The sequence below is a fragment of the Oreochromis aureus genome, linkage group 6 (genome assembly GCF_013358895.1).
Source record: "Oreochromis aureus strain Israel breed Guangdong linkage group 6, ZZ_aureus, whole genome shotgun sequence".
In the NCBI taxonomy this organism is placed as follows: Eukaryota; Metazoa; Chordata; class Actinopteri; order Cichliformes; family Cichlidae; genus Oreochromis; species Oreochromis aureus.
Window position 1 is genome coordinate 35,025,863 of NC_052947.1, and position 25,677 is coordinate 35,051,539.

Below are 25,677 nucleotides of genomic sequence, written 5' to 3' on the forward strand. Positions count from 1 at the left end.
TTGGAAGTTATGGGAATAGGATGAGTACAAGTGATATTCCTGAGAATCTGGGACCTGTTGTCAAAAATATTTAGCTCTATTAGAGTTGAGGTACCTCAGTGAAATTAGTGGAAAATAAATAATTCCCAGTCTAATAACGTGAAAATACCTGATTAAAAGAAAACCTTCTGTGTTCAAACCCTTATTTGTTTGAAAGTACTGAAACATTATCATAAATTTGCATTTAAAGAAGTATAGTCAATCATTTTGCAGAATAAGACCCTGAGTTACTAAATACAACACAAAACATCACTCACCAGGTTGCTTCCTGCTTTCAAAGAGACATTTTAATGTCACCATGTCTGGAAAACATATAAACAATTTCATCATGTAGTTTAAAATTTGCATTTTTAAAAAAAAAATGTCAGCTTCATTTGTATTTTTGTTTATCTTTCAATGGTAAAAGAATCCTCCAAAAATTTCCTGGATCCACATCAAGTAAAGGTGAATCCAATCTGTCTGTAACTTAAAAAACAGACAAATCAACCACCTTAGTGGAGCGAATGAGCCCGAATCACATCCCTCAAAGGTTCACAAACACTGGTTTTATTAATAAAATCTATAATGTTCTATTTTATGTTTCTTGATTAAAATAAAAATAAACCACAGCTGTTAATGCTGTGATATATATGCAACATCTGCAGAAAAAAGTTAAACTGTTGTATTTACATCCACCTATCATTAATTCTATGTAGACTGAATACTCCAATTATCTATTTAGTATTTTTTCTCTGTAATGTCAGAAATTCTGTTGCTAGTAAAATCAAGAGGAAAAATATTTAAGAACTTGGGTTAAAACAGAAACTTGCAGTGGAAATTAGTTGAAAGTGGAACACCAACACCTGCCAAAATATGCCCTTAAACAGTAATTTGGTGAAGATTTTTGTGTTTTTTTAATTAATAGCACCAGAGATCTCAACTTACGTCTGTTTTAATAAGTCCATGGTCTATTTTCCTAAAGCACTTTTCCTCTGTTTGCCCTCTGCTTCACAGTATTACATAATCCTGCAGTGTTTGCAACTGATGCAGCAGCACTTCAAGCAGCAATTACCTGGCCTTTTCACATAGACACCACTACTTACTTTGGAACTAATGACTCACTTGGGTGGCTGCTTTTGTAATTGTGATTTACAGTACAGTCAATGCTTTAAAGGATCATTAGGAAGCTGAAAAAACTGTGGAGGGGAGAAAAAATCTGCCAGAGGAGCAGAAAAGTAGGAAGAATGAATTTCTATATAAAATATTCTGTTCTGTGATTCAAGCTGAGGCGCACTAGCATTGCAAACCCTTATCGATGCATCACAGGGCTTTAGGGACAAAACTTTTTTCCTTTCATTTGTTTTAAAATGTGATTTCTTTTTCACTTCATTCTGTTCTACAGTGCGGTGCCTTTCTGCACTCGCAGCATGCTTCCTGTGTCTCGTCCATATGGACAGTTTAGGGTCCAAATGATTTTAGATGCCTTCGGTCTGAAAACCACAGGGTGAGGAACCATGGTGGGAAGACTTAGACATGGGCAGAAGTATGTGTGAACCAAAGCCAGGTTCTTCTCACTGTGAGGTGACAGTCCCACCCGCTGAGCCCCTGAATCGCCCATATAGAAAAACAGAAATCGGTGTGGGTGTCTGTCACACACCTGTCTCGAGCTGGTGTTGTTTTTGATTTTCATACTTTTGTCTGAAACCTCAAATGCTCTCAGAAGAGACTTTCCCACATTGTGTGTAATTAATTTTTTGATGGGTTGTGAAAAGCGCTTCCCCCTTGTAACGGGCAAATTATCATCAGAACAGGAGAGGAAACAGCATGTCTTGTGATTTCTGACAGGTTGTGTAGGAGTGTGTGTGTGTTCATTATACAGCGTGCATGCTGCAGAGAGTGAGAGGGAGCAAAGGGGACTGAAAAAGTTAATAAGTAGTGATGAAACTGGCTGAAATCCTCAGAGAGGAGAATCCCACTGTGTGAAACACAAATGAGTTTTCCTTATTTTCATTCCTCAACAGTTGGTGGTTCAGTGTAGCAGAAACTCTGCGTCCTTCATGTTTGGTAATGGTTAGAATACCTGAATTCACATGTACCATCATGTCTGTTGAGACAGACTGTATGATGGATAATATCCGCGAAACTCCAGCCTGCTGTGTTATTAGCTGCTGAGGAGAGGAGTAAATGGTAAAGTGGGACATGCTGTCAGAGCTTTCTCATCTCTGAGCCAGCTATCCTTTAGTCTGCCTCTAAAGATGTCAGATCTAACCTCTCAGCTCTGCAGCTTTTTTTCCTCTTCACCTCTTGCTCTCCACTCCCCCTTTTCCTAAGTCTTTCTCCAAATCAGTTTATTTTCAAGCCTCTTTGGCTATAGCTGTTTTGACTCCCTCCTCTGCATCCCCTTTCTCCGTACCTTAAAATCATGCCTTTTTCCTGAATTTGGCAGTAAAAGCAATTAACTGAGCCTTGACAGTACGTCCTCTTATCTCCCACCCAGTGCAGTCATGGTTTAGACAACTACATTACACAAGAGCAGTGGCGGTCAGTGAGGAACACAAGCCACACGCAGGTAAGATTGCATCTGCCCATTTTGGCTTGTGCAGGGCAGGAGCCATAAAATTACTTTTGTAAGATTAAAGCAGGTCTTCAGCTGCAAGAAGAATACTCTGCCCTTTGGAATTAGAAGGGTTTCTGCACTGATTATCTCTAATGATTGCATCTTCAGTCACAATGTTAGAAAAAACAATCAAACAAAGCCCAAATATGTATAAAAGCCAGGGGGAGTAGAGCTAGTGCCATTTAGTCAGCTGTGATAAAATAAAGGGGTTCACCTCACACAGATGTTGCTGCCAACACAAGCGTATTGTTTTTTTGTTTTGTTTTTGTGCTACAGAATTAGATTTACTATAGAAAATTCTAATTCTGCTCGGAAACAAACACTGTAAGTAAAAAATAATGTTAGTGGAAATGGCAGACATTCGGTCTTCTGTTCATGTATTTAAACAAGCATCCTGCAGTGACTGTTTTGACCTTTCCAAAAAGCAAAGTGGTCATTAAAATTCAAATAAACTAATAACACTCAGACAGTTGTATTTTAAGGTCTTTAGAGAATTGCACAGTGATCAGACGGGTATTTGGACCATTTATCTGGTCTTATAAATATTTCTTGGATGTCTAACGGCTCTATCTACGTCATGCCACAGCATCGATTGGGTTAAGGTCACGATTCCTTCACTTGGCGATTCACAAACATAAATTTTCTTCTTTTTCAACCTTTGATAGTTACAGTAATTGGTTTGATTAATTGTTATGTGAATTACTGGACTGAGGTACCAAAGCAGTCCCAAACAATATATACGTTGTAATCTACAGATGTGAGGGCTATGGGTCTGTAGTCCATGAGTCTGTCTATATCAGTCGTTTTGGGGATAGGAATGATAGTGGAGGCCTTCAGACAGGTGGGAACAGTGGCATGAGTCAGGGAGAGTTTGAATAGCCTGATGAGGATCCCTGCCAGTTGGTCCACACAGGCTTTAACCACAGCCCCTGGGATCCCATCAGGTCTTCCGGGATTCACCCCAGTCTCCTCCTGACCTCATGTTCCTGAAGGTACAGGGGGGATGTGCTGGGTGAAGGGGAGGTGGGGAGCAGGGGGAGTCGTGGAGGGGTGGTCTCAAACCAAGCAAAGAAGGTGTTGAGCTCCTCTGCGAGTTTGAGGCTGCTGTTAGATGCTTGTACTGTTTCTACTCTTAATAGGATTGGCTGTCCACGATTGCACAAAGAGCACGATGCTCAGTACTAAAGAACTCAAAGGTAAAAGCTCAAAGCGCCCGCGGCAATCTCTTCACGTTAAAGTCTCTGTGTATGTGTCCACTATAAGAAAAAGGGAAAGTGTTAAAGGAAGGTCACTACAAACAAAATTACTGCTCTCTAAATAAACATTTCAGTCTGATTCAACACTGCAAAACACTGACTGCTGAATGTCTTTTGAAATAACTTAATTTGAAAGAGAAATACAAAACACACCAAAATCCTAACTGTAAAGCATGGTGGCAGGGGCATCATGGCTTTGGCTGCTTTGCTACCTCAGGGGCTGGTCACACTGGGATTATGGAGGAAATTTAACAGAAAGGTGTCAAAGCTATAGTTTATGACCTGAAGTGTGGGGCAGCTTAGGTGATCAACAAGAAAACAACCCAAACCAAAGAAATAAACCAGAAGGAAGGAACTGTTATCAAATGGTCGAGTCAGAGTACTGGCCTTCATTTTACTGAGATGTTCGGACATGACCCGAAGAGTGTTTTTAAATCAAGACATTCCAGAAATCTTTGTCCTGTTTAACCTGCTCATCATCATACAGGAAACGGCTGATACAGGCTGCTGCAGCTAAAGCAGGCTTAACAAGTCACCAAGTTAAGAATTGACTTCTTCCAGCCTGAGCTGTAAATAATTACTACTTGTCTGAAATGAAGACAAAAATACAACTGTCTGTGGGTTATTAGTCAGACTGCTTTTGTCTGTAATTTTGCAAACTTTAACTTGCAACAATACAATAATTTATTTCAAACATGTAAATATAACTAAAATAACAAGAGAAAAGAAAAACTTAAACATTGTGTATATATAGAGATATTAATGAAAACTTTATGTTTTATGCTCAAAAAATGAAGAAAGAATGAAGTTTACACTTTAAACCCCCTTTTTTCAAATTCCATTATTTACTAATCAATATTCAGAATACATATTTTTGGCTTCTGATTGCACCCACACATAGGAAACAAAGCGAAGTTTTAATGTTTTTTGTAGTTTAAAGTCTTTATTTGTACAGTGGTGCATATGGCCAAAGTTTCAAATAATGAATTCAGTACAACTTATCCCTATGAACCAAAGCAGATACCCTTAGGCAAGGTTATGGACAGGGATTCAGAGAGCTGCAGGTTCTGAATTCTGCTTGCAGGGTCTCTAAACGATGTGTGCATAGTATGTGGATTGTAGTGTAGTGTCCCTGCAGATAAGTCTGTGGGGGTCACAAAAAGTTGGCAGGCAAACGGATTCTAGTCTACGCTGAGGCTATAGAACGCCTTTTAATATTGACGTCTCAGACGAACAACAGCGGCTTTGAGCACAGTAGCCCCACCTGCTGTTCACACCTTCTATTTGCAAGCGCCAGCCAAGCTTAAAGACAGGCTTTAAAGAGTGGTCTTAAAAGGGTCTTAAACACTGAAACGTCGCGTTTCAGAGTGAATGAACTGAGAGGATGCATAAAAAGACAGTAGGAGATAAATAAGGAATATGTGAGTAACTCAAGAGTTGTGCATGCGGTCCATGCAAAGCTACTCTTGTAGAGTCCAAGAATCAGTGTATGGAGCTGATTATGAGCATACTAGGCCCCTTTAAGGCCACTAATAAGCATAATTGCATGAAACTTTAATACTCTGAATGGAATTACAAAACCCAGCTTCGAATGTTTGTCTTTAAAACTGAGCTGTAAATTTTTGTTTTGAGTTTTTGACAAAATTCAAAAGCGCTTTAAGGGAAATCTTTAAAATAATTGTTTGTGTCCCGTATGTTTTAGACTGACACCTCTCCACTGATGCACCTGACACCTTCTGCAGATTCACAAGGTGTGTTTGTTAATGAAACTGTGTCCTTATTTCATTAGAAGCACTGCAAGATTCTTCCTCCATACAAAAATGTTCTTTCCCCAGAAATGTATTTATATTGTAAATATATTTTTGCAGTTTGCATGTTTGCAAATGCAGTTAAGGAAACACAGGTAACATTTGTTTCTTTAACCATATGTGGATCAGTTGTGCCTATTTGCATTGTTACCACCCACAGCTCATTTTCAGAAAGAAGCCCCTGACTATATTAACCCAAGTACTGCATTGATGTACAGTTTTATTAATGTACTTTAGACGAGTACTTTTTGGCTTCCACTCCAGTCATTTTAATGAGAAATTATGTTTCAGTACATTTATTCAAAGGGAAAATTATCAGTTACTTTCACTTAAAAAGTGAGAGTTTATCAAATATGATTCACCTGAGACTGAACTACCTAACTGAAAAGGCTGTTAAAAATGACCTTCACCTAAAATGGTGAAATAAATAAATGCTGTGTATGAATCAGTAATAATAATTACATAATTTAACTACATCTGCTGGAAATATTAATAGATGTTTAGCTGATTAATGTGAAATAAGAACTTAAGGGACTGTTTTTTACATCATTACGTAAGTAAATGATCTGCACACTGAATGTTTGAGTCTAATCCTTATGTCCTAAAAATGTGTTTCCAGACTCTCCTCTCTGTATCAGGGAGGAACGTCATGACAGCAGTGACATCAGTTCTAAGCTTGCAAGTCTGAAGAAACTGTTGCCATCTCTGCTCTTGCATGCCCCTCCACCTCCTCCTGTCACACCGAGCATGCACAGACCAACATCAGCTTCTGGTAAGAAAATTTGCAATAAATCAAAATTGTCACATCTCATGTTTTCCTGGTGTAACAGTTTTGTTGTTGCTATACTGACTTCTAACTCTAAAATGAATTACCTTTAACACCTTTTGTCCTGCAAACAACAGATTTAATTCCCCTGCTTTTGGTTTTCTCCTTCAGGCATGTTCAGGTTTTCCCACGAGGCTCCTCCCCCTGCATCCCTGGACTGCGGGCCTTGTAGTAACAGCAGTGCTAATTATGTCAACATCCCCGTTAGCCCTCTGCTGTATAAAACTAGAGAGCTACTCTACACAGAGCTGGAGCTGCAGAAACCCAGCTCGGCTCCGGCCTCCAGTCCGCGCAGTGCTGAGAGAGGTAACACAGTGCAGCTCTGCAGACTCAGTAAGAACATTGCACCTCAAACAGTTTTAGTTAACTATTTGTCTTTTCCTGCTGCTGCTTTCTGTTTTGGTTTTATATATGCCAAATGAATAGCTTCAAATCCCATTTTGCATGCAATATCTCCACACTGTTATAATACATGGCATGTTTGAGATGTTGTTAGAATATAGAATAGCAAGCAAAGCTGGGGCAAACAGCTATGAAACAGATGGTTGATTTGTTGATTATTCTCTGCCTATCATAACAATATGATAGGTATGATGGGGGTCACTGCACCTAGTGCTCTGATTACCACTGGGCTCTTCTTGAGCGTCATTTAGATGGTAAGCCACCACTATGGATGCCAGCTACTGCCTCTATCTGCCGGTTCATACTGGGCAGTATACTATCCTTCCATGATGGTTATTTGGGGATCTCATGACACTGATATCTATCTTTGGCCAGCTTATTATCACAGGCAGGTGTTCATAGCCCCCTTGTTGTTGTACCTGGTATAAGGTACTAGGTTGCAGCTTTCACCCAAGCGGGTGGGGGTGATGATATTCTCCATCCAACCTGTTGTCCTGGCTCCCCCTTGCCGTAGCATGTGTGTTGTACCTTGTCAATCTCTAGCCTTCTTTCAAATGTTGGAAAGCTGAGCCACTAATTTTTCTCTTGCCCACCTTACTGGACCCAGACACCCCTTACTGGAATCGAACTTGCGACTCCCGCTCAAAAGGCATGTAGTCTTACCACTGCTAAACGCATATATTTCTCTCTATTGGCTGACAACTTAAAAGAAAAGTGCATGAAAATGTGTTCTTAGATCAGCTCACACTATTAGGAAAAGCCTGATAAATACGTTCAATAAATGAGGAGGTGCAATTTTTTTATGGAAAACAGTCAATTTATTTCCTGGTGCTTCTGTGTAACCTAACTGAATTAACATAATCTGACATATTTAGACTGTGAAAATGAAGCAATTTATTAGAGGGATGGAAAGCAATTTACATCAGTTAAAACCTAATAAAATGAGAGCATTTCGATTACAGGTAATTTTATGCCTTTTAATACACAGATGAAGTTAATGTGTGAAATGTGTATTTCAGAAGTACCAATTAAAAATCAGTCTGAGGAGACAGAAGGGGCAGAGTGAGGATATAATGCATCTCTGGGAGACTGGTCTAAGATTATATGACACACTGTAGAAAGACTGTTTTTTTTTTTTTTTTTATTAACCCCCTCCATCATTTTCCCATCCAGAAGAGGGCTCCATCAGGTACGCCCACCTGGACATCACTGCCATGGAAACAGCTCAGAGAGTGGGGGCGGAGCATGTTCAGGCCAGGGAGGACAGACTGACTCAGCTGGAGAGCAGGCGGCAAGGGCCACCAAACTGACTCTGGAACGCCCAACTGGATGACACTTCAGAATAGTTTTGACTGCAGATTCTCTCCAACTCTCTGGAAAAGCTGACGGACTCAAATGTGGTGGATTATCATACCGGTTATTTTGTACTTAAAAACACACCCACAGTTGTGACATTGTAATGAAATTCCCACAGTCCATTCCACTAACGGTAAAGCTTTGGGAGCTTTCTTATGCAGCTTCTATTTTGTGTTAAGTGTTTTTCTCATACCGTACTTGTTTTTAAACTAGCTTTTTCCTGCGTTTGTCTTGATACCTTTTATCACAGAAATGTTACATAGTTGTCTGCATGGCTTTTATGCAAGATGCAAAAAAACTCAACCCCTCCACACACACACACACACTCAATGTCTTCTTCAACACAGACATGAAAGTCAATCCAGTTTAAAACAAAATCATTAACAAGGTCTGTGGTTAAGCAGTAGTTGCAAATGATCTGCTGTGTTTTGCGATGTAAGAACAGGCAGCCTTAAAGGAGCTATTCCCCAAATTTAGTCATATTTTAAGTCCTTTTAGTATTTGTTGGATCCAGATTTGCCTTACAGGCAAAAATTTCTGGTTTAAGGAGGACACACAAACCCATCCCTCATGTGATCACAAGCTAGTGTACTCATCGTGTCAGTCCCAGGTGTGGATTAAAGGGAGGGTTGAATAAGGAAGACCATCCGGTATAAAATCTGTGCCACATCAAAAACAGCGAATCCATCTGCTGTGGCAAGCCTTTGGGAATGAGCACGCAGCTGAATGTAACAGTCCTTTTATTATTTGAGTCCTGGAACTTTATGACCACACCCTGTATATGCTGAGGATTGACGGAAACCTACCTTACCGATGCCAACCAGTAATCTCAAGTCTATCAAGATTACTGGTTGAATGGCTTTAATTATAAGGCGATGGGCGTAAACTATTGTTTATCATCATTATTGCGTATGGAAAACAAGAATAAATGACAGCTTTTTCAGCTGTAATGTATTTACAGTTCTTGCTGGGTTGATTTTCCTCAGGCTTTGTGATCACCATATAATTTATGCTACCTCTTTTATCAAGAGGTAAGTGACTGCCATTGTTTGGGTTTGGATGAAAATAAGATTTCACAGTGAGATAAAGCCCACCTCATCTCATGCCTTACAATTGAATGCCAAGAGCCCCAACTTCCCTGGTGATCATTCCACCTCAAAGCGGAAAAGCATTCGATAAAAATAAGCAGCTTACAGTTATACCCAGGGTGCAAATTACATTAATCCAGGCCCATGTGGTCCAAGCAGGACATGACTAAGTAATCAGCCATCCAGAAACATTATTCATCACAGTAATCAATGCCTCTGCTTCTGGTCCGTGAGAGGCCAGGAACTGATGAATGGAAAAGCATAGCGTTTGTTTCAATTCCTCACCTCCCTCTTGATATCATCAGGACAAATTGTACAATAATGGATGCAAATTTATTTTTATCATTTTGGTTCCCCACTAGTGTCTCTGAGGAGAAAGAAACAGCGTGAGGATGACTCACGAAAATGTAACGTTTTGCAAAAAATATCCTTTAATGTCACTACAGAGACCGCTTTTCTCTACAGTGTATTAAGTGCTTTTATTTATGCCAAAGCGTACGAATGTTGTAAATCTGTATTTTTAAAATATTACTGTATGTCTGTTGTTGGCACCTGTATTCTTACTGAATATTAAAGATTGCTATTTTATTTTCAGATCACTAGTTTTCAGTGCTTCTACTCTTGATCTTCATTTTGTATTGATCAGACAGTTCAAGTAACACCAAAATATGTCAATAGGGAAACTATGAGGTCCTACAGTGGCAACAGCACATATGATGTAATGTGGACAAACAGACCAACTGCTTCTGGTCGAGGTCAAGACAGCCAATAGTGCTGTCCATCCCTTATCTAACACCAACAATCAAACATTATTTCCACTTGTTATACAAATAACTGTTCTATGGAGTACCACACTGGTACTCACACTTCTATATTTAATTTATCTGTACCTTGACTGACAGTCTGAGCTGCTTTATAATACTTCATGCATATTCCATACAAATAACCAGGAATTCACTCATTCAGCATTTCATTCTCTAGAAAAGTAGAAAAAGACTCACAGAAAACACTGATTTTTTTTTCTTAACAGTAGGTAAAAAAGAAATGGTGGCATGGTTGATCAAGGTTGTGTGTGACTAAACAAAAACATTACAGTTCTTTCACTGGTGTGATGACCTCTCAGAGTTCGTTGTGTTGGAGTCCCTGGCGAGAAATCTTGTTGGACAAATCCTGCATATGTTTCTTCATCTGAAATCAAACACACACACATGCCATGTAAATGCAAGACCAGTATGCAGCTAAACAGGGACTTGTCAACACAAATGATTATTAGTTTACTTCCTATGAAAACAATACTTTGCTTGTTTTCATAGTAAATTGTAATTCTGTTCGAATTTCAAGCTCAAGTTGCAGGGAGTGAAAACTGGAAAACCAGTTGTCTTGATTTTATTTATGCATTTATGTTACTGTATTGGCAATGTTTTTTATATGCATCTGTCTTATACTGGACTTTCAGCACACGTTAATACATGCACTTCACTTAGATAAGTGTGAATGGCTTTGTGATGGTTATAAACTTTGAAGCGCAAACAAAAAGCTGTGAAAATAAAAAGCCACTTGACACTGGGATTACTGCAGTCCTCCAACAACCAGACCTTTCCAGCCTTACAAGCAATTACCAAATACTACAAATAATTTATTATTCATTTCTAATGCAGGTGAGAAGTCAAACAGCATATTAAATGCTAAGAGAACCTCTTTATTTCTACTTACCTTGTAGCCCATCTCCCTAGTCTTCTCAGCCAGTGTGTCATACTTTTCCTTGTTCCTCTTGATGTGCTCTTCGTCTCCTAGAGCCTCCACATGCTGCAACTTCTGATGGGACAACTCCAGCTGCTCCTTGTAATGACTGTGCTTCTCTACTTTAGTCTCAAAGTGACGTAGCTCCTCCTAAATGAATAAGAGCAGCCAACATATAAGTTCAGTTAGCCTTCAGTTACATGCACAGCTGAACAAGGAGCTTATATGTATCTCAAGAGGCAAATAGAAGCAAAGTGCCACAGAGGAAATTCAAGCTGAATGTTCCCTGTGATAGATCTGATCCTGAAACCTGATAGAAACCCCAAAACATTTAAATTGAGTTGTTCACTGCAATCTGCTGCCCAAGGGGACAAACGGTGAAAGGAGCACAACGAGATCCAGGAGAGTGGAATACTTGTGAATTTCAAAAGTGCAATACATAAAAATGTGATCATAATAAGTTGCACTTTCCGTGGCTTACCGTACACAAGTAGTACTTAGTTACTAAGTAGTGGAAAATAATACAGTTAATGCTTCTCTGCCAGAAGAGCGCTTGATTAAAAAGTTTTGTGGAGTTGGAGTCAAAGTTAGATTGTAGCACCACATTAAAACAAAAAGTGTCATTTAGGAACAGACAGGGCAAGAGTGTGTCCAAAAACATAAAAACAGTCACAAGAGATGTAAGCACTACCTTGAGAGACTCTAGCTCATCGGTGCTGAGGTTGGCTCTCTTGGCAGCCTCCCACAGTTCAATCACACGCGGCTCCCGAAACTCTACAGACCAGGAAGGGAAAGGCAGATGAAAAGATAAACAATCCAAAGAGACATTTTGGAGCCACAAACACTCAAGAGGAAGGGAGCTCTGAGGAGGAGCAGTCGCAGCAGATATTTCATATCATACAATCACAACAACGCATCACTTTATATAAATACACACAAAATATGAAAGAGGCAAAATGCTCGCATTAAGAATTTAATCTTGAGGTGCTGTCACACACTCTCTCTTCGCTCCTAAAGTACTACAAAACTGCAAGTGTAAAAGAAAAAAAAAAAGAGGGGAGGGGATCAAAACAGATTTCTGCAAGAGGAAGCAAAGACGTGAGGGGAACGAGTGGTTTAGTAAGAAACAACCTGGAGGTAAAGGCGCAGCAACAAAATCATTATGAATCAGCAGAAGGTACAATGCCTTCATCTAAACTTCTCAACAACCTCCCACTGAAACCTGCACCTGCAAGTGAAGCCTAACACAAACTCTGCAGCACACTCGACTAACAGCAGCCGTACATATCTGAGGAGTGGAGATAAAATGCACTGGTGAGTGAAATGAACGCTTTGTCTGTTAAACAGCACAAGGCCGAGCTGTTTGACGTCACTGGGCGAATGCAGCGTAGTGAGCTGCTTTCAATAAATGTCTTTAAAAATGCAAAACACTTAAAGCCATCAGCCGTGATACAGTAATGTGTTATTATGATTACAAATCCTAGTAATTAAGCTGATGAGATAAATGTAGCGTCTAACGGAGATGCAAAAAGAGACAAGCGGAGCGTGTGTGTGTGTGCTTTTCATGTCTCACCGCTATCTTCAGTGAAGCCCTCGTGGCTGAGCTTACGGAGGCGCTCAAAGCCCTGGTTGAGGTCTCTCATTTTGTGCTTCAGCTCTGTGTGCTTCTGATGCAGCACATGCTCTTTGGTATCACCCTCCAGGGGAGTGATCACGTTCTTGTGTATTTCTGTTGAGAGGAACAGACGAAAGGAAATAAAGGGGAGAAGAGGGAGAGAGGGGGCAAATTAGAAGTCAAAAGCCCGCAGGGTTGTGTGGGTGGGTTAGATAGGAGGGCAGAGGAGATGGATGGAGAAAATGAGGGATAGATGACAGAAGGGAATAGAAAAGAGACAAAAAGTAAATTAAACTAATAAAAGACAAAAAGAAAGGCAATTTTTATTAGCAGCTTTTTACATTATTACATTAAATAACCCGTTAAAGCTTAAGGTCATTTTAGAAAACTGGCTTATTTGTCATTTATTTAGCAACTTTTTCACGAGAACCTTGAATAGCCTATGAGCCTCATCTTACTGGTTATGAGAGTCCAGCCTGTGTGGTGCTAGAAAAAGGTAAAAGCCAAACAAAGCCTAAGTGTACAGCACCACACTGACTAAATGATAACGGTTGACATTTGGATGAGAAAAGGGGGAGAAAAAAAGAAGAGAAGCCAACTGGATGAAAACTGAGAAACCTAGACAGGCAGTGGATGGAGGTGGTGGTACTGTGGAAGTTCACAGACACTCCCTCAAGGCAACATGTGATTGGCTTAATATTTAAAAGCATCAGACAAGCAGAAGAAATGCCCCGGCTTGTTTGGCAGAAACGCAGTGCTGTGCAGCGCTATCGGGAAAGTTCTGGCACGTAACAGCTGCAAAGTGTCAAGTCACATCCGAAGAAGACGTGCCTGTCCTCCCCGTGCCTATTTGAAACACAGTGGGGCCTGTCAGCTTCTCTTAAAACTCACAGCTTGATGTGATTTGACAAGCACTGATAGAGCACAAAGTAGTGGGTGGTAACATGTGCAGTCTGATACCTGCCACCTACGTATATGACCACAAGACTGAACAGACAGACAGAGAGCACTTGAGACTTCAACCCTATAAAACACGGGTGTGCAGAACAGCCATGGCATCTAGAAAATATTACTTTATAACCTCGTAAGCCTTATTTCCCAGAAAAAACTCAGCTTTTATGTTTTTTTAAATAATTCTGATATGATCACGAACACCAGCAAGGTCTGCAGGGAAAAAAATAGCAGTAAATGGCATAAAAGGGTCAATAAGAGCTGCTAAGATAGAAAGGGATAATCTGCAGGAGATCTCTGTAAGAGATCTTGAATAGGCGAAGGACGAAGAAACAGAAAGGAGGACAGGGTTGAACTGCTTGTAAACCTGGACTCAGAAAACACTAATAAAGCTAAACAGAAGTAGTGCGACACACGCGCTTGGCAGCGGACCAAAGGAGTGATTCACATGGCTCACCCTCAGTCCTGCTGACAGTGTCCATGAGGATGTTGTACTCGTGGATCTTGTCCTTGTGGTGCTGGAACTCCCTCTTCAAGTTCAGCAGCTCCTCATCAGAGAACTTCCCTGAGATCTTAGCCTGGTGGGGAAAGAGGCATTAGAGATATAGAGGATTTAGTTTCAAAGGCATCAGAAGAACGAGGATTTTTTGCATGGGAAAGAATTTACTAATACAAGTAGCAGTAAAAGAATCAACGCTTAGTACAGCAGGATTGTTTGGTAAGAATCTAAGCAGGTCTAAGCTTATTAAGTGTAGTGATTTTAATGATTGCATTTATATGAATATTTTAAAGCCAAACAACTATATTGGACATATAAAAATAGTCAGAGATTGCTCATTTTCACACAAAGACTTTAGAAAATTGGGGAGTGGGTTAGGGTCTACGGTGTGAATGCTGGGGTGGAAGAGAAGCTGAAACAGTGATCCAAGCAATCAGCACTTACATTAGTGTTGTCAGTCTGTATGATGCAGCTCGAGTTTCCTGCTTGAACTAGCTCACGCTGCTCCCTTTGTGACTGATTGGCCATTAACAAGCTTAGATCTTACAGATCTGATGTAATTTGATAAATGAGTTATGAAGTTCTGATTAGACTGAATGTATCTATAGACTGTGTATGGAAGAAACCCCTTGAAAAAATTTATTTGTCACACAGTAGTGGATTTGCTGTGTTCAGCGAAAATGATGAAATCAGAGACTCACTAAACATTTTACAAGCTTGTTACCTTGTAAAGTGTTTAGTTCTCCTGTTCTTTGTTTATTGGAAGCAGAGTGGCACTAAGCTGATCTGAAGTTAATGTCCACAAGTTTACTTCTTTTACTGGCTGTGGTAAGGTTTTTAAAGAGGAACAGCAACAGGGTTGGCATTGAAGTCCTACAGTTACACTACAAATAATGCATGCATTAAATCAAAGCACCTTACATAAAGCAATACTTCAGTATTTTCAGAAATATGCACACAAACACAAACCTTGTTCCAGAGTTTGTCCAGTCTGGGATCATCAAATGCATCTTCCTCCTTGATGTCGTGATCTTTCAGTGAGTTGCTCTCCAGTGGCCGTGTGTCCCTTTTCCCATCCATCCCATACTTGGCGAGGATCACTGCATAACACAACCACAAGACTTTAAACAAACGCTGTGTTGAATTATCCTGACATGAGCCTCTAAGGAACAACAACAGAGGCTGTATCTTGGGAGGAAGCGGGAGATAGGCAAGAGAATCTAAAATGACTAAGACATGCATATTAATCATTTAACAAGACTCTAAACCTCTTGACAGTAACTCATAAATTTCAAAGGAAACATCAAGGGGAGTAGGATCCCTAATGAAGGTAAAGAAGAAGTAGAGCCAGACCAGTATTTTAGTCAGTCGATGTCGGCCTATAGATATATTTTTATTGGTTATTTTATTTTCCTGGGTCCTTTCTGTGTGGAGTCCGGCTTCCTCCCACAATCCAAAGACATGCAGTTAGTGAGGTTAAGTTAACTGGTAATTCTAAATTGTCCATAGGTTTGAATGTGAGTGCGAATGGTTGTGTCTCTCTGTCTTAGCCCTGCAACAAGACTGGCAACCTGTCCAGGTGTGTACCCTGCCTCTCGCCCTATGGTAGCAGGGATAGGCTCCAGCCCCCCAGCGACCCTGACAAGGATAAGTGGAAGAGAATGAAATATGCATTTGCTGTCTAATATAAGCATATACTTTTTTCTTCCTCTGAAGAAAAGCAGAAAAAGATGCTTGGTGTAATTTAAAAACTGTGTCATCACATAGTTTGGCCAGCAGCGCGACTCCCATCTCTGCTGACTTAATGCATCACTGCACGTAATTTTCTCCCAAATGCGAAATTAATCACTTTCCACCAGCTTCATCCAGTGATGAGTAGTTTCATGGTCGTTACTGTAGCTAAATTTTCTTTCTTTGTCATAGTTTCTATCATATATCAGCCAAATCTGCATAAACTGTGACTTAGCAGCAAAACACAGTCAGATGTTACCCTGACTGACATATGATGACAGCCTTCTCTGCTTTCTTTATAGCAACTAAATACAAGCCAAACAATAACTTGGTCACCCTACCGAGTCAAAGACCTCTGGGAAATCATTTTGGGCCAGTAAGAATAAGTCTGTGTCTAAGTTAATGTGGAAAAAGCGAGCAGTAAGTTCTGATCTATTATAAAGCTATAGCTCTTTGGGGGCAGGGGTGGGACATGGTAAATGGACTGGTTCTTATATAGCACCTTTCTACTCTATCTGAGCTCTCAAGGCAACTTGTCTCATTCACCCATTCACACAAGCACTTTCTTCTATGTAAGTGCTTTCTATCTAACATTCACACACATTCATACTCGGGTGGATGCACTGGAGAGCAACTTGGGGTTAGTATGTTGCCCAGTGATATTTGGCATGCAGACTGGAGCAGATGGTGATCAAACCAACTTCTGATTAGTAAGTAACCTGCTTTACCACCTGAGCTACAGCCACCCTGGACAAAGGCCAACTTCATTGGATTTATAGGTTTCCTTTCAGGATTGTTTGAGTGTCCATGTCCGCTGTACTATATTATATTTCTGTGTATACAGCACACTATAAGGCTGCCAATGGCTTTTAAAAACAACCTAAAATGAATATTTTTTCAAGACATTAAGTAGTATTTGTCAATTAATTAATTTAGTAGCAGTGACATTGTGAACAACCCCACAATTTGGCAGAATGTCTACATCATAAAGTGAATAAGACAAGAGATAATAATAATAATTATGATAATAATAATAACTAGAAAGCGAAAATTTCAGAAGAAATTTTATGTGTGCCTATGCCGCTGCTAATCAGTGTAGTTTGCCATTCATACGGCTACAGAGAGCAAAACTCAGCAGAGCAGCCATTCTCCACCATGAATTATGATAAAAACAAACACCGCTCGCGCCTCACAGATGACAGCTTACAGTTTTGGGTAAAGATGAGGTGACTTCGTACAGCCCCGATTTGCAGACGCTGTGCACAGAGGTTCATGAGCAGAAGTCCCATTGTATCACGGCAGACCCGACAATGTTTGCATGAACATGCTTTGAAGCATTACGTTATGGACCACTTTTCACACATGGTTGGTGTACCCACACAGGCAGCCGTAGCTTTTCAACTCATAGCCCAACACACACCCAAAAAACAGCCAAGAGAGCACAGACTTTACACCCGTGGGTCCACCTCCCCTGCAGCGGCACTGCAGACCACGCCCCGACACACATCAAACACATAAAATAAATATGTATGCACTTTCGGATTCACTTTTTGTTTTTGTTATTTTTACATAGTGTTCTGAATGATGAACAATGGTCTACAGCCAATCTTGTGTATTATTATACAAACTTTGGTTGTAAGATTCAGATAACTATTTAATAAAAGCTAAATATTTTATACAGGAGTGCAGAAATATTAGGCAAATGAGTATTTTGTCCACATCATCCTCTTCATGCATGTTGTCTTACTCCAAGCTGTATAGGCTCGAAAGCCTACTACCAATTAAGCATATTAGGTGATGTGCATCTCTTTAATGAGAAGGGGTATGGTCTAATGACATCAACACCCTATATCAGGTGTGCATAATTATTAGGCAACTTCCTTTCCTTTGGCAAAATGGGTCAAAAGAAGGACTTGACAGGCTCAGAAAAGTCAAAAATAGTGAGATATCTTGCAGAGGCATGCAGCAGTCTTAAAATCGCAAAGCTTCTGAAGCGTGATCATCGAACAATCAAGCGTTTCATTCAAAATAGTCAACAGGGTCGCAAGAAGCGTGTGGAAAAACCAAGGCGCAAAATAACTGCCCATGAACTGAGAAAAGTCAAGCGTGCAGCTGCCAAGATGCCACTTGCCACCAGTTTGGCCATATTTCAGAGCTGCAACATCACTGGAGTGCCCAAAAGCACAAGGTGTGCAATACTCAGAGACATGGCCAAGGTAAGAAAGGCTGAAAGACGACCACCACTGAACAAGACACACAAGCTGAAACGTCAAGACTGGGCCAAGAAATATCTCAAGACTGATTTTTCTAAGGTTTTATGGACTGATGAAATGAGAGTGAGTCTTGATGGGCCAGATGGATGGGCCCGTGGCTGGATTGGTAAAGGGCAGAGAGCTCCAGTCCCACTCAGGCGCCAGCAAGGTGGAGGTGGAGTACTGGTTTGGGCTGGTATCATCAAAGGTGAGCTTGTGGGGCCTTTTCGGGTTGAGGATGGCGTCAAGCTCAACTCCCAGTCCTACTGCAAGTTTCTGGAAGACACCTTCTTCAAGCAGTGGTACAGAAAAAGTCTGCATCCTTCAAGAAAAACATGATTTTCATGCAGGACAATGCTCCATCACACGCGTCCAAGTACTCCACAGCGTGGCTGGCAAGAAAGGGTTTAAAAGAAGAAAAACTAATGACATGGCCTCCTTGTTCACCTGATCTGAACCCCATTGAGAATCTGTGGTCCATCATCAAATGTGAGATTTACAAGGAGGGAAAACAGTACACCTCTCTGAACAGTGTCTGGGAGGCTGTGGTTGCTGCTGCACATAATGTTGATGGTGAACAGATCAAAACACTGACAGAATCCATGGATGGCAGGCTTTTGAGTGTCCTTGCAAAGAAAGGTGGCTATATTGGTCGCTGATTTGTTTTTGTTTTGTTTTTGAATGTCAGAAATGTATATTTGTGAATGTGGAGATGTTATATTGGTTTCACTGGTAAAAATAAATAATTGAAATGGGTATATATTTGTTTTTGTTAAGTTGCCTAATAATTATGCACAGTAATAGTCACCTGCACACACAGATATCCCCTAAAATAGCTAAAACTAAACACAAACTAAAAACTACTTCGAAAACATTCAGCTTTGATATTAATGTGTTTTTGGGTTCATTGAGAACATGGTTGTTGTTCAATAATAAAATTATTCCTCAAAATACAACTTGCCTAATAATTCTGCACTCCCTGTATGAGAGTAAGAAAGAAAAGTATATCTTTGTGTCCACCTTTCTCTGTTAATGCCCTACCTGGCCCCCTGGCAAAAGCTTTGCTAGATCCGCCCCTGCACAGTTACCAGCTGTCAGCTAAATAAAAAAAGGAGCTTGGTGTTTATTTCTCTCAGAAACAGTTCATAACTTCCTTCAACTCATTCATGTCACCTAAAAAAGGTAAACCTGTTTCTCCATCACCAGTTCAGCTCTGATGATTCAGTAAGGTCATCTCCTGGTTTCGACCAGCCGCTTCTACAGCTGTGGCTCCAGCAAACATCAGCTGATACTAGAAATTAAAATCAAATGAATTCTAACAACAGCTGATCAAGCTTAAACGTGCTGCTGTTGTTTAGCGCGATAAACAAACAAGAGAGAAAAGCCGATCACTGATCAGTTTCATGACTGAAGTTTGAACAGGCGAGAGAATGACAGGGGAGGCTGTCATAAACTCCATCGTGCTAGCTACCACGCAGTACGAGTTATTATAACTGATTGTAAAAAGTCAGCACAACAAAAATAAACTACACCTAAACTCGGTTTATATCTGACCCAAATAGAGTGCAGGTCATAACTTCTTACCTGAAATTCAGTTCACCTCACGCTCCGACCGGCAGCCGCCTGCTTCTCCTGCCTTCGGTTTCCCTGATCCACGATCTACCACCGGTCGATCGGCGGTCGCCTCGCCGCCTCGTTCCCCGCATGTTCTTTCTGACACACACCGGTGGATAGCTGCCCTCGGTTGTAGCTCCGCGTCAGCGACTACCAAACAACTCAGTTATTTTTTCCCACATCGACCAGCATCTGGACAATCCACCGCCTTTCACTGTTTGTACCGTTACTAAAAAAAAAACCCTCATCGGCTCATAAAACGAAAAATAAGTCCAGCTATGACCCTGAGTCAAAAAGACAGCCAGCTCGGGTTAGCTAGCTACCTGTCTAGCTCTTTGCAGGCACCGAAAACATCAGAGCTAATATGGGATGTCTTGGTAACACGAGCAGATATTTGAAGTTTACATCTGGCCAATCCACCACCTTTCACTGTTTATACCATTACTAAAATGAATAAATAAATAAATCATCGGTCCATATAAGCGAAAAATAAGTCCAGCTAAAACACATACTGTCGGCGAGCGACGGGTGCTGACACGAGTGTCACCCGCCTCAATATAAGCCAAGCCTGGGTGCTTTTTCACGAAGGGTCGCTAGCGGTGCTAGCTAACTATGCTAGCGGCACTAGCTAGCTAGCCGGCTATCAGCAACACATAAGAGAACTGCTGCTAAATAAACTACACCTAAACTCGGTTTATATCTGACCCAAATAGAGTGCAGGTCATAACTTCTTACCTGAAATTCAGTTCACCTCACGCTCCTGCCTTCGCTTTCCCTGATCCACGATTGACCTCCGCGTTAGCAAACACCGGTCGATCGGCGGTAGCCTCACCGCTTTTGTATGTCTCGTCGCGGCATGTCCTTTCTGTCACACACCGGTGGATAGCTGCCCTCTGTTGTAGCTCCACCACCAAACAACTCAGTTATTTTTTCCACATCGACCAGCATCATCGGCCCATATAAGCGAAAAATAAGTCCAGCTAAGACACAGACCCTTGCCGAGCGATCGGGCGATTAAACAAATTTTAGCCACCTCACTATCAGCCAAGCCTGGGTGGTTTTTCACGAAGGGTCGCTAGCAGCGCTTAGCTAGCTAAGCTAGCGGCGCTAGCTAGCTAGCCAGCCGGCTATCAGCAACACGTAAGAGAACTGTTGCTAAATAAACTACACCTAAACTCGGTTTATATCTGACCCAAATAGAGTGCAGGTCATAACTTCTTACCTGAAATTCAGTTCACCTCACGCTCCTGCCTTCGCTTTCCCTGATCCACGATTGACCTCCGCGTTAGCAAACACCGGACGATCGGCAGTAGCCTCACCGCCTTGTATGTCTCGTTCGCGGCATGTCCTTTCTGTCACACACGGTGGATAGCTGCCCTCTGTTGTAGCTCCACCACCAAACAACTCAGTTATTTTTTCCACATCGACCAGCATCATCGGCCCATATAAAGCGAAAAATAAGTCCAGCTAAGACACAGACCCTTGCCGAGCGATCAGGCGATTAAACAAATTTTAGCCACCTCACTATCAGCCAAGCCTGGGTGGTTTTTCACGAAGGCGCTAGCTAGCTAAGCTAGCGGCGCTAGCTAGTTAAGCCGACTATCAGCAACACTTAAGAGAATTGTCGCTAATATGGGATGTCTTGATAAACGAGCAGATATTTGAAGTTTACACACCTACATTCTCGCCTGAAAATATCTTAAAAGTGTATTTTGTGACCTAGAAACACGAATAAAAGACATATAAAACGAAGTGGTGTCCGCCATTGTTTAACTCGGCAGAGGGTGCTATGAATTATGGGATATGGAGTTTTGTAACAAGCATACAGATTTTCAGCCGTACTACTCCCGGTATACCACTAGAGAGAGCCAACCCACCACAAATAAAGTCTGTTTCTATGGAAATTGGCCTAAATTTGCACTAAAATCTAAATATTTCAAAAACTATAAAAGTCATAAACACCAAAAGTGTATACCATACTAGTCCAGCTCCAGCCGCACAAAATGATCTAACATATGTAACCCTATTTTCAAAACTGTTTGGCAGAGAAGGAAAATTTTCACTAAAATATTAATATTTAAAAACTATAATAGTTATAAACACCAAAAGTCATAGCACACCATTCCTGATCCAGCCGCACAAAATGAGGTAACATATATGAAGCTTGTCTCAAAACTGTGGGGCGAGTTTCGCTGCAAAATTTCAGGCGGAAACTGAAGAATAATAATAATAATAATAAATCCGACGAATAGTAATATGTGTGCCTCTTTCATAGGCACACATAATGATAATGATAATAATAATAAGCACATTCAAAAACCTTCAGGAAAGATAGCTATTATTATTGGCAAATATTTGACATAAAAAATGTAAACATTTGTCAGTGACTGTTGACCTGTCCAGGGTGTACCTGCCACACTCCAGTTATTCTGTGACCCTGAACTGAATAAGTGGTTAAAAAATTAATGAATTTGGCAAATTGAAAAAAACCAAAACATATAAAGATGGACTTGGGACTGAGAAATCTCTGCCCTCCTTATTCTCCAGTAAACGGTTATTGCAGGTGCTGATTCAGCACCATCACAGCATTTTTGCAAATCACCAGTGTCACTTATTAACTTCACTAAGTGTGTGTACATATACAGCATGCTAGTTTAAAATCTTCATTAAGACTGTAGAAAATATCTGTGGTGCTGGAGGAGTTAAACAGTTTACATTGCACACTTTCATCGTTGTGTGTTTATGTTCTCCGACTGACAGCAAAGGTGTGAGGCTTTGTCTTTTGGCATATAAAATACATCAAGAACAAGCGCAGAGGAAATGAAAGTAATGAGGGAGACAAAATGACTGTGAAGCTCAATTAGAATGAGTTAAGGAGAAGGACAGGATTCAGTACGGAAAAGATGCTCCTTAAAAATTTATATTTAGCCAGCTAAAGGAGGGACTGTGTTGCTCTGCCTGTAGCAGGAAGGTCACTGCACCACAGGGGAGCGAGGAAGGAGAGGAACCAGAGCAGGTGGACTGCTGGCCAAGCTCTCACAAGGAAAAAAGGGAGATACAGTATGCCTATCCTTTAAAATCCTACAATAGCACCTCAGTCTAAACACTGCTACATACTACATAAAGAATACCTAAAACGTAATTCAAAATGCAGAAATATCTTTTTACCCACAGCCAGAATAGCACATGAGAAAATTAGCATGCTTTTAGTAAGTCATCTGCCAGGTGACAAGTGAACAGATTAAGTGAGATATGAAGAGTGCTACTGATAACAGCAGGAAGAAGCAGTGGAGGAATGACAACCACAGCTTAGAAGTATGACCTTCAGAGTTTATTTCAAATGACAAACCAGTACATCAGAAAGTTTACTCCGGTTAAACTTTTACTTTTATGGTCAAGTATGTGATCCTTAAACTTTGCCATTTTTAGCACATATACTATAAAAAAGTACATGTACTTAATCTATCATTAAACATTTTCTTTGTCTTTGTTCGATGGACATCTATAGTATATGCCTTGACTAAATTAGACCTACCTAAACCATCTGTCTTAACATGTCTCTTTTTAGATTTTTTTTCTTTTTACACCACTAGCAAAGCAATTTAGGACCTGTTTCATGCCTACACTGGCAAGAAAAATGGAGGAATCTCAAGCGTCTCAGACAGTTTTACAAGATAAAACTTCTGTAAAGTCTTTTGTTTGTGTTTTTGCATGAGAGGATTTAGTTTGATTATTTTCCAAGGTTTGAAACAAAAACTAAAGACGCTGGTCTCAAGCCAGGTGTCATTAACCTTCTGCTTTCCCATATTAGACAAAAAGAAAATTAAAAGGAATAACTTTAAATTCATTTACTCTAAAAATATCTGTCTTTTTGATGAGAGAAGATGGCTCTTATCAACACATCATGACCCACTGATTAGAGAGGCAAGATAAGATGCTGAAGATGGAACTACTATGCAGGAGAGAAGGAGGCAGATCACAGAGGAGGTTCATAAATGTAATTGAAGAGGACATACAGAGGGTTGCAGTGGCAGAGAGGATGGAAGATAATGCTAGGGATAGGCTATGATCTGCTGTGGTGGCCCCTAAAGGAAGCAGTGAAAGGAGAGGTAGAAGAAGAAATCCTGTGACACTCTCTGTTCCTGTTTTTGTTGCCTTTAGTGACTACCAGTGTGTTAGGATACGTTGCAGTCATTATTACTAATCAAACCCATAAAAAGTGTCAGTACAGGGATTGTTAAAGATGGTGATTAAGGATCTAGAGGAAACTGACTCAGAACAAAGCTCTAACTACTGCTGACTGAAGCAGTCTGCAGTTTGTCTTACCATGGAAGCTGCGCCTGAGCTGGGCCTCCTTCTCTCCATTTTCATCGAGTCCTTCCACCTTCATTTTTTTCCACTGCAGCTCATCTTTCTCCTGGAGCTTCAGGTCACTGTGCAGCTCAGCCTGCCGGACTGGAGACAACTGCATCTGTTGAATCCAAAAGAGCAGACAATGTTGGCTTTGTTAGACAGGCAGAGGGAGAAAGTTTGCAGAAACAGAAAAGTACACAGAGAGATTTTTTTTTTTCTCCATATTCCTACTGGGGAATTTTGCTCACAATAACAGTCTATTAAATATTGACCAAAGGTCTGATGAGGCAGCTGAAGAGGCAGTTAAATGCTAAATGATGCTCCCTGGGATTAGCCGCAGTAAAACACATTTTTCAACAATTTTCCAATACCAAGCTTGGCCCACCGTCTTAGCTGTAAGTACCAACTCCACAATGAACAAAAGACGCCTGATTTTTTTTTCCAACTAAGAAAACGTCCACCTGATCCCCTGGGTCTGTGCATAGCTCAGTGCGTCGATCACGTATGTATCTCTTATTGCCCGGTCTTTATTGTTTCAGCATTTTCCTCAAATTATTTGTGCTACATAAGTCGTGCTGTTGATCGTCTTAACTACATACCCTTTGAGCTTTCTCCCAGACCTGGTTTAGCTTAGCTATCCTGAACTCCACTGCCTGCCCATCTCTGTCGTTCGGTTTGGGCTCATTCAGCTCCCGAGAGTATTTCCCGGCCATTACACCAACGCCGAGACACAAAGCTGCGAACAAACACTGCAGCCTCATTTTCAAAACAACTCTCCGCAACTAACGACAGAAAAACCACCACCAAAATACTTAAATGAACCAGACAGCACCACAAACGGTGTGTTGTTGTGATTCACTGGAGTACCCGAAAGTCATGTGCTCAAAAGAGGCGGGCATTTCCGCGAGAAGTGCACTGTGGGATATGTATTTTCTTGGCGCAGCCTTTCTGTAGCTGCTAAAGCGGAAAGAGCGTTTCTTGAACTACACTGGAAATGCCGCTCTGCGCTTGTTACCTAGCAACAAGGCTGCAGACTCCGACAGCAAATAGAAAGCCTCCACGCGTTTACTGTACTAGATGCTGTCTCTGTTTTCAAGTACCCGTTGAAAAGACCAAAACACTGGGATGACGGAAATACCGCTTTCTTAAAGGAGATACCAAAGGAGATACCTATATCTCAATATCTATATATTGAGATATAGGTATCTCAATATACTAGAGCACTGACTATAACAGTCATCCAAACAACTGGATGCGAAGTTTTTCTAAAAGAAAACGAAAAGAATTTGATATCTGTTATCCATTATTATTATGGGATACTGTGTAAAAACAAAAAGCAATGATTTGCAAATCTCATAAGCCCATATTTTATTCACAAAACTACACAGAAAAAATAAAATACGTAAGCTGAAAAATGATTTTTTCAATAAAAATGTTAACCAATGTTAAACTTGATGGCAGCAACCTGTTTTACTACTTGTGTAGCATCGCCTCTTCTTTTAATAACAGTCTCTAAGTATCAGTCCTGGGTATTTTTTGTGTTTAATGATA

At 40.6% G+C, this 25,677-nt stretch overlaps 2 protein-coding genes across 4 annotated transcripts in view; one reads left to right on the top strand and one right to left on the bottom strand.

The window, feature by feature from the left end:
• Window positions 1-9,965, top strand: part of LOC116331752 (protein Dok-7-like) — a 24,402-nt gene extending 14,437 nt beyond the window's left edge. For 2 of the 3 annotated variants that reach the window (XM_039613559.1, XM_039613560.1), the window contains exons 9-12: window positions 2,516-2,587; window positions 5,594-5,642; window positions 6,319-6,471; window positions 6,637-9,965. In XM_039613559.1, coding sequence (XP_039469493.1) covers window positions 2,516-2,587; window positions 5,594-5,642; window positions 6,319-6,471; window positions 6,637-6,947 — 585 coding nt within the window. In that variant the 3' untranslated portion in view covers window positions 6,948-9,965. The remainder of the gene's footprint in view (window positions 1-2,515; window positions 2,588-5,593; window positions 5,643-6,318; window positions 6,472-6,636) is intronic. The other variant, XM_039613562.1, reaches the window with a different exon arrangement.
• On the bottom strand, window positions 7,891-25,021 carry LOC116331640 (low density lipoprotein receptor-related protein associated protein 1). Its single transcript, XM_031754391.2, has 8 exons — window positions 24,726-25,021; window positions 24,100-24,244; window positions 15,146-15,276; window positions 14,135-14,255; window positions 12,685-12,840; window positions 11,803-11,885; window positions 11,085-11,261; window positions 7,891-10,559 (listed from the first exon to the last, which is right to left on the bottom strand). The coding sequence occupies exons 1-8, from the start codon at window positions 24,885-24,887 to the stop codon at window positions 10,491-10,493; spliced, it is 1,044 nt and encodes a 347-aa protein (XP_031610251.1). The 5' UTR covers window positions 24,888-25,021; the 3' UTR covers window positions 7,891-10,490.
• Window positions 25,022-25,677: the final 656 nt, after the last annotated feature.

Coding starts and splice junctions, on each gene's coding strand:
- LOC116331640 (XM_031754391.2), bottom strand. CDS start 24,887: ATGAGGCTGCAGTGTTTGTTCGCAGCTTTGTGTCTCGGCGTTGGTGTA. Junction 11,886..12,684: donor GGGCTTCACTGAAGATAGCG/GTGAGACATGAA, acceptor CCTGGTCTGTAG/AGTTTCGGGAGCCGCGTGTG. Junction 10,560..11,084: donor CTAGGGAGATGGGCTACAAG/GTAAGTAGAAAT, acceptor GTTTGATTTCAG/ATGAAGAAACATATGCAGGA.